At 34.2% G+C, this 15922-nt stretch overlaps 1 protein-coding gene across 1 annotated transcript in view; it reads right to left on the bottom strand.

The window, feature by feature from the left end:
- The window catches only part of LOC132142488 (ankyrin repeat domain-containing protein 10-like), a 40042-nt gene that overhangs the window by 5180 nt on the left and 18940 nt on the right, over positions 1–15922 (bottom strand). Inside the window, exon 3 of the mRNA XM_059552393.1 lies at positions 11431–11522. Within this exon, the coding sequence (XP_059408376.1) occupies positions 11431–11522 (92 nt within the window). The remainder of the gene's footprint in view (positions 1–11430; positions 11523–15922) is intronic.

The raw sequence follows: 15922 nt of genomic DNA, 5'->3' as shown, positions 1-15922 counted from the left end.
TAAAACTTACACATTTTCAAATCAGTTTAATAAAAGTTTAACAAAAATTACATGATTAGGGCCCTATGAAATGTTTTATTTTTCCTCACCATATTTTTTTTTATTGTTACCAAATTCTTTTTTAGCATGTCTAATTTATTTCTTTTTTTCTTAAAGAAGCCTAATGATTTTTTCCCTCAAAAATTATGTATTTACATTTTTATCGTTATCAAATCAAGGCATGAAACATTTTATTTTTCTTTTAATTACAAAAAATAATGTTTGTTTCATTTTAGTAGTAGTAGTAGGCTATGTACATTCTACTGAACAATTCAACAGACTTCAAAACCAGACTTTTATTTTGACGGGTTGCAAAATAAATGAATACCTTTACAATTCTGTGCATATGATATGATGCTTTTGCTCAAATCAAACAGTCAGATGCTCACGAAGTGACTCTCAGAGCAGTTCTGAAGATGTTGTTCATGTGTTTTCGTCCTCATTTAGTGAGACAGCAGACGCTGAAATCACCATGAGCGTCACACACATTTAACTGTGAATTCCGTTTTTATGAATGGATTCCACGACTCCGTCCACGTTTTCTGCATCGCGGAAATCATAGGGTCCTACAATTATCCCAGCACAATGTTTACTCTCGCACTTTAACTGCTTCTATTTTTGAACACTTAATGATTATCTGATCAAAATAAACGAGCAGCTGAGTCTAGGAGAACTCACCGGTATTTATTTATTTAATATTCACCAAATGGACACAAGTTTACTTCAAGAATGAACAATGAGGCAAATATAAGTTTTGAAGATCAGTGTTTAAAAAACAGCAAACGGAAAGAGCGATCTATATTATAGCTCTATAAATGAAGCATACAGACTGTATTAGAGCCACAGAAAGACAAAGTTTCGATGGAAATGCTCAATATACAATTCATTATGTACATTAACAACGATTCGGGGTGAATATAATGTAATTTAATGGAAAACTATGTGAATGGCACTCTGATGCGGGGCAGGATTTTCTGTCTGAAGATCATTCTGTTAGCGTGCAGTGAGTCTGAACAAAAAGCATGTGCGGTCAGTGATTTCAGCCACTAGAGGCCGCTCTCGCACTGTATGATGAAAACAGAGCCTTCTCAGCCGCTCCAGCAATGGACCCAACCCGGGAAACTATCAGCCGCTCCAGCAATGGACGAAACACGGAAAACTATGGGCATGAATTTTTGCCGATAACCGATTGTTCCAGCAATCAACTATTGGTGCCGATAAATCGGTAAAACCGATAGATCGGTCAGTCTCTAATGGAAATAACTTAAATATATAAAATTTGTGTCACTTCTAAAGCAATTCATTATGGTTTGCCTTTAACTGTTACCATTCATCTCGCTTATTAGAAAAAGCTGATTTTCAAAAGCATATTTGTCCATTTAAAATACATGTTACTATTATCAGTATTCATTAAATCAATGCTCTAAATGGTTAGGTCAAGATTACATTATTCCAAAATTTGGAAGATGTTCAAATTTAACACTGCTTTCCAAAAGTTGTCAAATTATGCCTTTAAAATACAACACAAATAAAATAGATGCATTTAAATGCAAACAAACTAAAACTAATGTCATGGCTATTTGCTATATCTGATGGTTGAAACCTCAGCACAAAGAATGAAGTTTTGAATAAAGATGGTATTATAGCAGAAAAGACATATTGCTACAATTAATTGTCTGGCATTGAAAACAAAGAGGTCTTACACTGTTTGCCCTTGGAAGCATTTAACGTTTTAATACATAATTTTCTTTGTAATCCTAACACAGCTTACTACTTTTGCAAGTGTACTCTTTTTCAAGTTGATAATTGTAGATCACCATTTATTATTGAGCCTCCCCTTGTCAATTGTTAGTTGAGAACATATGAGAAAACAAATATTGCAGGATAAGTAACAAGACGGTGCTGACTAGGCAAAGCATGCAGATCTAAATGCTATCATGACTGTTCTCCTAGAATCAAAACCAATCACCACAAGAAATACCTCAAAAGATTGCCAGTGTGTAGATACTGAAGGAAGCGATAGTGTGAACACTCAATGTAAGGGTGTTCGCTGAAGAACGTGTGGCAGCAGTTTTTGGAATGCTTCCCCCCCTTTTCTGGGCTTACTTGAGAAAATCAAGTCATGTTCAAATTCAACCACTGCAAAACATTGAGATGTGTAGGGATTTTCCTTCTCTGTAATGGTTCACAATGGATCTTCAATATATTTTTTTGTAAACATGCTACTTTAATCAGAAAGGTCACAGATGATTTCAAACATATGATCAAGTACACATCTAAGATGCATAAAAACAAGCAGACATTCATGAATCGTATCTATATAAAGTGCTGACACATCCTTCTTTAAAGTATCCTGTGTTTTGGGGATCTATTTCCTGATCAGCTTTCTTAAAGACGGACTGTGTGCAGATCGGTCTAAAAATATGTTCCACTTTCTCATAACTCTTGCATTTTCAGATAGTTAGGAGCTCGTTAAAAAGATAGGCAAATACAATTAAAAAGCCATGGCCTATATATTAAAAAGTATGTTTTAGTACTGAAACCTGCAACAGTATTCTTGAATTTTTTTTTACTATTCCAACCGGTCTTTATAAGTCAAACACAGTATGAAATAATTTTAATATCAACTTGGGAAAATGTAGTTATTCTTCACAAATTACAGTTCAATGGTAACAAATTTGATCTCTTTAGACTTGATTAATACATTGACAGCCCTAGCGAAAACAGATTTTGAAATAACAGCGTAAACATTTTTGACTGATACAAAATGAAGCACTGCTGTAATGCTAGGCCTATATATTGAGGGTTTGGACATGACTATGGAAAAATATTCTAACAAGTCTTACTGACTGCTATAATGGCTATTTCCATAATATAGGTCTGAATTAGTGTTCTATTGAGAGTCTATTAACTGGAACTTTGCCATTTAAATTATATAATCAAACAAAGAAATCAGTCACAGTCTGATTGTTGTATTTGACAGATAAATCAGTAGATAAATCATTAACTGCTTTTAGTGTACTAACAAATGTGTCTACAAATTGACGTATTTTAAGAATTTTAGATGTTAGAATTTTGTTTTTCAGAAAACACTTAAGACAAATAATCTGTAACTCAGCTTTACAATTAAGTTCATGACATGTTAATTTCAGTGATTACCTGTACTTATAAAAAGCAATGCTTCAATTTTGCAACAAACTACATTTTAACGGTTTAATTTTATGGTTGGCTTTTATTATGAGAAAACTTTCCAACGTGTGCCAAGTCATTTTCACACCAAATTTCCAGGTATATCTGACCCTGTTTCAACTAAATTTGGGAAAGGAAAATCATTATATCAATCAGTCTGTTCTAGAGATACTTCAATCACTGCAAACATGTTTGAGAAAATGATATCAATCTAAACAAGATAAAAAATTTCAGAACTTTTAACAACGAAAGGATATTTGCCTGTTTATTACTATTGTTTTCCAGATTGTTAATGCAAGTTGGTGATCTTTGCTGTGCCATGTACTGACTAATTTGGCTATGAAGAGTATAACAATCTGGATGTGGCATTACCGGATAAAAAAATTAAAATAAAATTGTATGACTTATTTAATTTAAGTAACTCTGACTCATTTAACTTTCAGTGTTCAGCTAATCTGGAAACAGAAGGGTCGTTCCATGTCAAAGTAACAAAATTGCACAAAGTTCTCCAGCTCAAATTTTTTATTTTGGTAATATTTTCATGAATAAATATAATGTTGAAAGCCAAAATATTAAATGTCGTAGATGTACATTTACTCAGCAATACACTATTTTGTAGTGCGGTCAAATTTACAATTTTGGAGCCAAATTACAGGGGGGTAAAAATGATAACTGTTGGTACTGGCGGACTGGTAGGTCTATTAATAAAATTTGCTGACTTGCACGCTTATAACTTAATTAATTTCCTTTTAGATTTTGGTACTACAAATTGTATTTTTCCAAAGTTTGCGTGCACATAACTCAAGTATTAAAGATTTCTCTATTGATTCTGACTGTTACATTTATTTTGAAATCTTCATTTTAAAAGGCCCTATTTGGCCCGATCCCATAGATATGGGGATCTCAACTCAGCTCCATGTCCAAATTGTTACATTTTACCAATTTTCAATCATTGAATTCCAAATGTGGGTCACTTTGCATAGAATAACTAAATGTATATAAAATGTACCTTGTTTAAAATGTAGTTGTTGCAGCTTGAATAATATATATTTTTACCCACACCTAAATTGGCTCTAAATTTCATGTGGAAATTGTAATTTTTACTCCTCACCCATGATATTTCGGCTTTCATTTACGTATTTCTTTCACCAGGAAAAAAATATCAGTTTTATATCATCTTTTTTTTTTTTTAAATGGGACCTCTTGTTGAGTTGACATGGAATGACCCAAAAGGCATTTCTTCAAGACAATCTAATAAACAATACATCTCACTGAACACTCACAAACACAAGGCATCATGCTTATAAGGTTACTTACAAAACTACTTAAAACAAATGCACAATTACTCAATTATTAACCATCCACCCATCTTGGCACTTGGTACCAGCATTCTCCCAAAAAGCATTTATTTATTTATTAATTTATTATTTTTTTTAATAGTAAAGACTTGTATTTATTTCAAGAAATGTCTCATACCCTTACTTGATTTAAAGGAAAATGTCATGAAATTTCAAAGAGGTCTCTAGTAATCCATTACAGAAAATGCATTAAATCTTGCATGTCAACATATTGGCTAGTCAAGGCAAGAGTGGTTTCATTTGACAGAAGAAAAAAAAAATGAAATGAATGGATACAATGCTCAACAATAAGGATTGCCCGATGGCCCTGGTCAGCGTGAAACACACTCGGGACAGTTGACTGATTTGTCACTGCTGGGTCGTCATGAAAGTTTATCATTTGCACTTGTTTCAAGTCTCGTAAATTTTTTACATCCAAGTAGGGCTGGGCGATATGGATCAAAAAACATATCTCGATATATTTTGCTATATCTTGATCTACAATATATATCTCGATATCTTTACAGGAAAAATAACCCTCTAAAAACTACTGCAAAAACAAATATGCCAAATACCACAAAGCCTTTTTTTAAATATATATTGAAGAGCAAATAGGTAGGCAGTTCATGTAGGAACAAAGTGCTTCTGCGACATTAAAAAAAAAAATCCCTGTATACAAAAATAATAATTTAACTGTAAAATAAAGGAAGAAATAATACATATTGCCTTCTTTTCATTAAAAAAATAAAACAACTCAAGGTAGGCAGTGCATATAGGAACAAAGAACTCCTGCGACATTTAAGATAAAAAAAAATCCCTGATTACATAATAATTTAACTGTAAAATAAAAAAAATATATACATATTGCCTTCTTTTCATTAAAAAATAAAATCACTCAAGCTCAACTTTGCATAAACTCTGTTGTAGCCATCAACAAAGCCAAAATACACGTTTGTGTAACTCTTTTACATTTTAATATTTTGAGCAAGGGATACCAATCTGTCTACTGTGTCAGGCTTAAGTGCAGCACTTTGACAGGTAATTATATTTCCACTGCAGATGAAGATGCCTTTAGAAGAACTGCTAGTGGCCGAATAGGTAAACTGTATCTTGGATCAAGTGTTTTTAGCATGTGTATAAAGCCACGTTGTTCAACGACGGAAATGGGTGCCATGTCCACAGCTATATGAAATGCCACGGACTCTGTGATGCTACACTGCCACCGCTCTTTCTTTCATATTCTACACTCCACGTCAAAGATTTGTGGAGTGTTATTTGTGTAGTGTTATTTGTGTAGTGTTTGTAGTGTGTGGAGTGTTGCCAGAGCTAGTGGGTTTAGTGGTCGGGATCCTTAGTCTGGTGCACTCCTCGTATGAGAGCTTGTGCCTTGTCTGTAAATGGTGGAAAAGGTTTGTGGTGCTAGAAGCTTTGGTTGGCACCAACTTTCGCCATTCATGGCAGTAGTAGGGCCCTATGAAATGTTTTATTTTTTTCTCCATATTCCGTTTTAATGTTTCTGGATTCCATTTTTTTCTGTTTTAATTTTTCTCAGCTCCTTTTTAATGGTTAAATTCAATTGTATTAATCAAAAAGTATGTCCAATTAATTAAAACTTATAAATTTTCACATCTATTTATTAAAAGTTTAACAAAATGTTTAATTACATGTTTAGGGCCCTATGAAATGTTTTATTTTTTCTTCACCATATGTTTTATTGTTACCTAATTCTGTGTTTTAGCATGTGTAATTATTTAAATGCATAAAAATCTTAAAATAGCCTTATGAAATGTTTTTTCCCCTCTGAAATTCTGTTGTTTATTTACATTTTTCTGGTTATCAAATGAAGGCATAAAACATTCATTTAATTTATCTTTTAATTATTGAAAATTAAGCAAACTTTATTTTTTGGTAAACAAAGGGGATTTACTATAAAAAATAAAACATGGAAGATATGTTGTGTGATTATTCCTTAAAAAAAATACGTTTGTTTCATTTTAGTAGTAGTAGGCTATGTACATTCTGCTGAACAATAGTAATATATTTCTGGCAAATACTTGTCTTTACACTATACCAGACTTTTATTTTGACGGGATGCCATGAATACCTTTACAGTTCTGTGTATGTGATACTAGTCTATGATGTGATATGACACTAGTTTTACTCAAATCAAGTGACTCTCAATGCAGTTCTGGAGATGTTAATGTATTTTTCTGCCTTATTATTTACAGGTATTAGTCCATATTGCGATTTGATTAAGTGCAATGACCTACTTTTGATTAATTCATTCAAAATTTGACAAATTCCGTGACATTCCGCATTAAACTGTAAATTCCGTTTTTATGACTGGATTCCGCGATTCAGTCCGTGTTTTCTGCATCGCGGAAATCATAGGGCCCTACAGTAGACATCTCTCTGCTGTTCTGCATGCTCTGCACGCCTTAAAACCGAAGTATCTCCATATAATGGAGCCAGTTGTCCTTTTTTTTAGATGAGTTCTGTAGCCTCCGGGCTGGTTGCGGACGCCGCCATGCTCAATGAGACTACACACGAGGGGAGGGGGAACAAAATCAAGGAGGCAGGGGGCGAGCACAGCACAAAGGTGGCAAACAAGCAAAGAGGCGGAATCAGAATTAAATATAAGCAATATATCGATATATACGATATGTCAAAATCCATATCGTGTTTAAAAAATATCTTGATATATTTTAAATATCGAGATATTGCCCACCCCTAAATCCAAGCAATTTTAAACCATTTAAGCACAAAACAACATGAAAGAGAGCTGAACGCTGTACTTACGCACTGTTTTCTGTGCACACACACACCCGAAGTGCAGAGCACATGAACACACAAATACATACAAAATTATCTCAAAACACCCATCTTCGTGAGTATCCTTGAACTGAGTTGATTAATTTAAGTGAATGCAAACGTTTGAAAAAGAAATCATTAAACTGAATCTGTGCCTAACCGTCTGATGTCTGTGTAATTAATTTAAATCAAACAAAAGATTTAAAGAAAATCTTGACTGAATAGCTTTTGTAGCTTTAACAAGGATTAATCTACATTTCATTTATAAAGTGAAAAATATGCTATGATATTTTACATTTGATAATTCAATGTCTGTAGCTGAATACTACTGTTGGATACCTGAATTATTTTTTTATTACAAAGCATTGTTTATTCAGTTTATACTTTTTTTTTAAAATATACCTGAGAGTCAATAATATGGAATGTTGATATCTAAAATTAAATGTATGCATTTAGCAGACGCTTTTATCCAAAGCGACTTACAGTGCATTAAGGCTATCAGTTTTTACCTATCATGTGTGCTGATTTGTATACAAACACTTAAAATATACTTTTTGTGTGTACTATTAAAGCTATAATACTAACTTTAACTTTAAATTACACAATTATATTTCTACGACCCTTCTTTTTTTTTAAAAAATAAACATTTAAATGGTGGTTGTCACCACTTAAAAACTTGACGGGTTTATCCAAACATAAATATTGTAGAACAGTAATTTTATACAAAAATAAAATAATTAAAAAAAATTATAAAAATGATGATGTTATTATGGTGCATATTTAGCAAAATGTTCCTCTCTAGAGTTGATTTTTCTAGTAGACGAATGAGTTCATGGTCACTGAATGTGTTTTTCCATGGTAAATGTGACGTTACATGACACTGTTTACAAGCTACTGTCGTCTTCCCACGATTGAAACACTGTTTGCGTGATTAGAGACAGGATATGGATTTCTATAAGTTGTACTCTTTCTTTTAACATATCTCTGGATGTTTATTCATGTTTATTTCATGCTAGAACTGCTATTAAAGCAGAGGAGACTATCAGTTTACAACGATCTGTCACCCCACAATAAACAGCGCCATAACAGCATTTAATATTTGAATATTGTAATAAAATGGACAGAATTTGAAATTAGAGACTTTGTTTCATATCAAAAGTAACAAATGACAAAGCTTATTGCAATTTATTGGATGGGAGGGACGCTACAATGTTCCCTTCATTATCTGACTAGTCTAGACTAAATGATTCTTGGGACTTAAGGATCGATATAATAATAATAAAAAAGGCAATCGATTAAAATCGAGAAATCTATATTTTTTTACCCAGCCCTATTTATGCATGTTAATTTGTTTATTCATTCCTGTTTTATTAGTCACTGCCTTTAATAATAATAATAATAATAATTATGTTTTTACTTTATATTAGTTAGGCTAGTACTTTTTCCTGTGGTACTGTAAATGGAAACTAGAATTGTGAAATTAAACTGGTATCTAAAATGTTACTGTAATAATAAGTTTGTTTATTAGACAACCCGAATTCCGGAAAAGTTGGGACGTTTTTTAAATTTTAATAAAATGAAAACTAAAGGAATTTCAAATCACATGAGCCAATATTTTATTCACAATAGAACATAGATAACGTAGCAAATGTTTAAACTGAGAAATTTTACACTTTTATCCACTTAATTAGCTCATTTAAAATTTAATGCCTGCTACAGGTCTCAAAAAAGTTGGCACGGGGGCAACAAATGGCTAAAAAAGCAAGCAGTTTTGAAAAGATTCAGCTGGGAGAACATCTAGTGATTAATTAAGTTAATTGATATCAGGTCTGTAACATGATTAGCTATAAAAGCTTTGTCTTAGAGAAGCAGAGTCTCTCAGAAGTAAAGATGGGCAGAGGCTCTCCAATCTGTGAAAGACTGCGTAAAAAAATTGTGGAAAACTTTAAAAACAATGTTCCTCAACGTTAAATTGCAAAGGCTATGCAAATCTCATCATCTACAGTGCATAACATCATCAAAAGATTCAGAGAAACTGGAGAAATCTCTGTGCGTAAGGGACAAGGCCGGAGACCTTTATTTGGATGCCCGTGGTCTTCGGGCTCTCAGACGACACTGCATCACTCATCGGCATGATTGTGTCAATGACATTACTAAATGGGCCCAGGAATACTTTCAGAAACCACTGTTGGTAAAGACAATCCACCGTGCCATCAGCAGATGCCAACTAAAGCTCTATCATGCAAAAAGGAAGCCATATGTGAACATGGTCCAGAAGCGCCGTCGTGTCCTGTGGGCCAAGGCTCATTTAAAATGGACTATTTCAAAGTGGAATAGTGTTTTATGGTCAGACGAGTCCAAATTTGACATTCTTGTTGGAAATCACGGACGCCGTGTCCTCCGGGCTAAAGAGGAGGGAGACCTTCCAGCATGTTATCAGCGTTCAGTTCAAAAGCCAGCATCTCTGATGGTATGGGGGTGCATAAGTGCATACGGTATGGGCAGCTTGCATGTTTTGGAAGGCTCTGTGAATGCTGAAAGGTATATAAAGGTTTTAGAGCAACATATGCTTCCCTCCAAACAACGTCTATTTCAGGGAAGGCCTTGTTTATTTCAGCAGGACAATGCAAAACCACATACTGCAGCTATAACAACAGCATGGCTTCGTCGTAGAAGAGTCCGGGTGCTAACCTGGCCTGCCTGCAGTCCAGATCTTTCACCTATAGAGAACATTTGGCGCATCATTAAACGAAAAATACGTCAAAGACGACCACGAACTCTTCAGCAGCTGGAAATCTATATAAGGCAAGAATGGGACCAAATCCCAACAGCAAAACTCCAGCAACTCATAGCCTCAATGCCCAGACGTCTTCAAACTGTTTTGAAAAGAAAAGGAGATGCTACACCATGGTAAACATGCCCCGTCCCAACTATTTTGAGACCTGTAGCAGAAATCAAAATTGAAATGAGCTCATTTTGTGCATAAAATTGTAAACTTTCTCAGTTTAAACATTTGCTATGTTATCTATGTTCTATTGTGAATAAAATATTGGCTCATGTGATTTGAAAGTCTTTTAGTTTTCATTTTATTAAAATTTAAAAAACGTCCCAACTTTTCCGGAATTCGGGTTGGAATACAAGGTTGCATGGGTCAAAAAAAAAAAAAAAACATTTTATGTTTTGTTGCTGGGCAAATAAAAAAATTAAACTACAGGGCGACGGGGTCAGTAAAAAAATCCTTAATGTTGAGCCCTGGGATGCTTTATTTCTCATATAGAACATTTATCAATTGGAATCCACATTGCATGCCAAGATTTGTAAGAGACCTCTGATCTGCTTGGGGAAAAATGAGGAAATGTGCATTTGTTTTGATTGAATTTCATCTTAACAAAAAATTAAACCACTAAACACAAAATTCACCTTTAAGCTAAATGACAACAGGTTTAGATCAACACATTCATTAGATTAAGAAAAATCTCCACTCAAAGAACTCTGCTAGCCTACTGCCATTTCAAACTAAACTGCCACTGTGAAAGCCCCCTTAAAGTGATACTTCACCCCCCCCCCACAAAAAAGTTTTCACCCTCTTTACTTTAGAATAATGTTTAAGTCTTTATTTACTAAATTTGTATCTGTTCATATGTGAATAAAAGCCTACATTAAACCTCTCCATTCATATGGATTACGTATTTTTGAAAGACAAAAATGCTACAAAAAAATATTAATATCTTAATATCCATATCTTCATTTGTGTTTCAAAGATGAACAGAAGTCTGGAACTTTGGAACGACATGAGGATGAGCAAATTGAATGAATTAAATTTAAATAGATGTACACTACAATTTGCAGTTGTTATTAGAACTGAAATGTGTTTCACAAGATTGTTAAAATCAAAATGAGGCTCTATGGCAGAGTGTTTTTTTTTGTGGAGATTCTCTTTCACACTGTGATGTCACATAATAAAGTATTACATAAAGTCAAATAATAATGCATTTCAAAATATATAAATAAATAAAAAAAATAAAAATAAAAAAACATTAAGACAGTGACTTACTCCGGTTTGGCTCCTTGGATCAACAAGACATTAATGCACTCTATGTTACCAGCCCGTGCTGCTTTGTGAATGGGTGCTTCACCCACATAATCCTAAAACCATATGAAAAACACACATTTAGATGGGCTTTCACAACATCACTTGAACAGTTCTTTACATATGGAATAAAATCACTGTCAAAAGTAATCGTACGTAATTCAAAACATTTGTGTGTAATTTTAATATACTGGTGCGTAATTTAAAACTATTGTACGTAATTCAGTTTTTTGTCAGAGTTGGATTCCAAAATCTACGGCCACGACAGTTTACAGATACGCGATTTTGTGTGTTTTTTAGAGTACAACTCTAAAATGTACAACTGTGACAGTTTACAGACACGGCGCTTGTTTTCACAATAGCTCTGTTACACACACGACATGCGAATTACGACTACGAAGTGCGGTGTGCGAAACGACTGTCAAAAATACGTCATCAAGGTCACAGGCATTACTATCCGAGGGAAGATGAATCGATTCAACGAAGTGCGCATGCGCCCCACCAAAGTTTTAAACCACTGGTGCCGAAATGGCGGATCAGCAGCCAATCGCTCACACACCTCGTCTCAGGTAAGTTAATTGTTATTATTTTTTTTTTAATCTGACATGTTTAAGCAGGGGTCATCAAACTTGTTCCAGGCGGTCATGAGGTCGAAGCTAAACTCTGAAGGACACGGGCCCTCCAGGACCGAACTTGACGACCCCTGTTTTTAAGGGTTAACGTTAGTTATAACTAATAACCGAGAGTAGCAATATTACAGAGATAGTATAGTAGGTAAGATAAGCTCTCAGAGTACATGTAACGTTAGGTGCTTAAAGAAGACAGTTGTTTAGGAGGTCATCGCTGCAGCCTGTAGCGCGATGATATAGGGTTACATAAAAGAATGAACAATTTTAAGTGTTGACTTCCTAACAGCCGTGTTACGTGCACTGTACGTTAATACACAGGTCATGCTATATAAGTGTTCACTGTTTAAGTATTGAAGTCATATTTCATTTATCACTAATAGTCTAGTCAATTTAGGAAAAAAAGGTTGAACAAATTGCAACAGAAGCAGACTGATTTTGTATCAATATGTACAAAACATTGGGTCTAGCCAGGTGAAAATGTCTTGTTAAATTATGTTGACAAATAACAGTAAAATACTTGATATTAAGATCTGAGTGGAACCCATTTAGGCTACCCATGAGCATTAATACAGAGAGGCAGGAAGAAGTACTTTGGTTCCTACTTAGGCTGGTTCCTTTATTAATTTTTAAGAGATTATACTTGGGGCTGTTTCTGGGGGACGAGTCTGAGGCAAGAACATGAGACAATAGTAAGGAGAATGCAGAAGACAAAAGGTAGGCAAAATAAAAAGTAAATCCCCAGAAACACTCCCACGGACCCAACCCCAAACCCCATCTCTGCATTAGTAATTAATAAAGGCTGGTTTCTAAAGTACTTCTTCCTGCCTCTCTGTATTAATGCTCATGGGTAGCCTAAATGGGTTCCAATTCAGACCTTAATATTAAGTATTTTACTGTTATCAACAAGATTGAACAAGACATTTTCACCTGGCTATACCCAATGTTTAGATCTGTTGTGGTATATATGCAAATTAGCACATAAATTTATTTAAACCATTGATTTATCTCTATCAACATAATCACACACAATATTGTACTAACAAGATGTTGTAATCTTTATTTGCTGGAAAATGACAATCAGTCAAGTTTGTGTTTTAAGCACATCTGACACATCCCTAAACCTGAAATGTAAAGCAGAACGTGCTCCACTGGCAGGTTATTGTAGAATATGTAAGCACACTGCCATATGCATAACTTATTTTTGCACTGTTAATCAATTTTACATTTTCACTTAGTGCAGGTTAATGTAAGGAAGATACTGTACTACAGGTATTTAAATCCTTTTAGTATGTACTCCACTTCTTCACTGCCTGACCATCATCTTGTTTATGCAGTTCAATGTTTTTATTATTTTTTATATCTAAAGCACCTTGTTCAGTAAGTATTTAGATGTTTTTCATATCTGTCACGGTCTAAGCATGATCTGTTTCTGTTGTTCTGATGAAGGAAGCTTGTGTTGGGGAAGATTCAGTGTCTGTTGAGGCACATGTGAATGTGCTACAAAGTGAGTTTCAGAAACACATTGACTGTCAGAGACCACTCGACAGGAACATGCTCCTGGAGACGCTGAGAAAGCACGGAATGAATGTCAGTGGAGGATGTACTCAAAAAATACACATACTTCAGGACACCTGCTGGAGTGAGTATATTAAAAAAAAAAACTTATCAACTGTAAAATATCTTGTTTCAAATCTTTTCAGGTAATATTTTATTCTTCTGTACCCTTTTAGCCCATCTGTTTAAAATTTAAAGCAATAGTTTTAGAAAACAATGTAAGATTTATCAGTGTATACAAGAACATGAAATGCATGGTATATTGTGAACCTTATACATTAGCTTCTGATTGTTTCTGCAGTTCTGCAGTGTATGTAGCTACACCGTCTGAGTCAAAGAGAATGCAACAGAATCTGATGAATCTGAAAAGTGTTTTCTTTTTTTTCTCTTTATTTTTATTATTATTATTATTGTTGTCATTATTCTTTTTATTTATTTTATGAAAGGGGGACCCGGCTACACCTACCATACACCTGATGGATACTGACTGTAAAATGTCAATCATAGGAGGAGCGCTCAGTGTGGTGACAGAAGATGGAATAGATGTGTGTCAGTGCACCAGCCTTGATGAAGCCTTCATAACAGCCTTGTGGATGTGTTTTGTGTTCAACATTGCATATCCACCACACCTGAGAAAGACACTGACTTTCCTTCAGAGGCACATTGTCAACATTAGAAGATGGAGACAAGCACTGTCAGTAACGTTACTCTGAATGATTTGCCTCTTGTATTAGATCCTCATGCCTTGACTGTACCATCGCCCAAAGTGCACTCGAATGACATTCACTCTTTTGAAGTTAATCCAACATGCTGGAGTGGTACATGCACATGAACCAAATAGCTTGCTCTATTCTTTTTCTATTCTATCTGTTTTCTTTTTATTTATATTATTTAAAAGCCCTTGCTATGTGTACTGTGTTAAGCTAACTGAGACTTGTTATAGCTCTTATATATCATTGCTCTTTTTGTTGTTTTTGATTGCTTCCACTTTGTCCTAATTTGTAAATCGATTTGAATAAAAGCGTCTGATAAATGAATAAATGTAAATATTATTATAACCTGTGGTATAGATGAGTGCCAGTCAACTTATTCCTGATTCCATTCTTTTAGAAACCATGCACAGGAAGCATATGTACTTCTGGTACTCAGTGAAGAGTCAGTAGTACAGTTGTATTATAATATAATGGAGAAGGGTCTGGCTGCAAACTTGCACTCTCAAACACTTGCGCTTCTTTTTTTATTGGATATTTTATTCTACTTATTGGTTACTTCTTGTTTGAATCTCTCAACATTTGTTTTTCTCTTGTGTAGGGATGGTTGACTGGAAGTCTGTCAGTCCAGATGTGAGGAAGACATGCAGAGTGGAGCTGGAGCTCAGCAGATGTGTGATGGCTTTAGATACTGTGGTCTTGGAAAGAAGGGCATCTTCACAGCTGGATTCTGTTCTATGGACTGCTACTGCAGAATGAATGAATGAATGAGTGGTTTATCTATCTATCTATCTATCTATCCATCTATCTATCTATTTACTTGAATTGGTGACTGAAACTGAAAGCTAAATAAATGTTTTAGTGGATAAAGCTGTGCCTATTTGCTTAATTGGTTAATGTCACTTAAAACAAGGTTACTAAACTTTAAAATGTATTAGTTTGTATAAATTTTTACTAATTTTTCTTTATCAGGCAAAACCTAGTTTTCTAGTTTAACACTTTACAATAAAGTTTCATTTGTTGACTGATGTATTAACTATAATTAACTGAGTAATGCATTTGATACAGTATTTATTAAACTTTGTTAGTTTATAAAAATACAGCTGTACGTTGTTTGTTCTTGTTAGTTCACTAATGTTAACAAATACAGCTGACTTTAAATGACTTTAACTTAAGAACAGCAAGTGCGACTAACCATGTTAAGAGACGTTTGTATTCTCAAAAATAATTGTAATGTGTTTTTGATTATTGATAAACTAAGACCTAAACGTGCGGTGGTGATTACGTCAGTAAGCCGTTTTGAAGGTACTTTCGAAAGTAATTTAAAATAATATTATTTACATCATTAACGCTGTTTTTACATTGGATATATTTCTATTGGTTTTATAGGATTATGTGTTTAATTTATCGCTTTCTATTAATCTATAGGCCAATAGCGATAAAGAGTATGACTCTTCGTTGAATCGATTCATCTTCCCTCGGATAGTAATGCCTGTGACCTTGATGACGTATTTTTGACAGTCGTTTCGCACACCGCACTTCGTAGTCGTAATTCGCATGTCG

This window comes from Carassius carassius, chromosome 6 (assembly GCF_963082965.1).
Source record: "Carassius carassius chromosome 6, fCarCar2.1, whole genome shotgun sequence".
NCBI lineage: Eukaryota > Metazoa > Chordata > Actinopteri > Cypriniformes > Cyprinidae > Carassius > Carassius carassius.
Note: the sequence above shows the minus strand (reverse complement) of the source record. Positions and strands in the feature narration are given on the sequence as shown.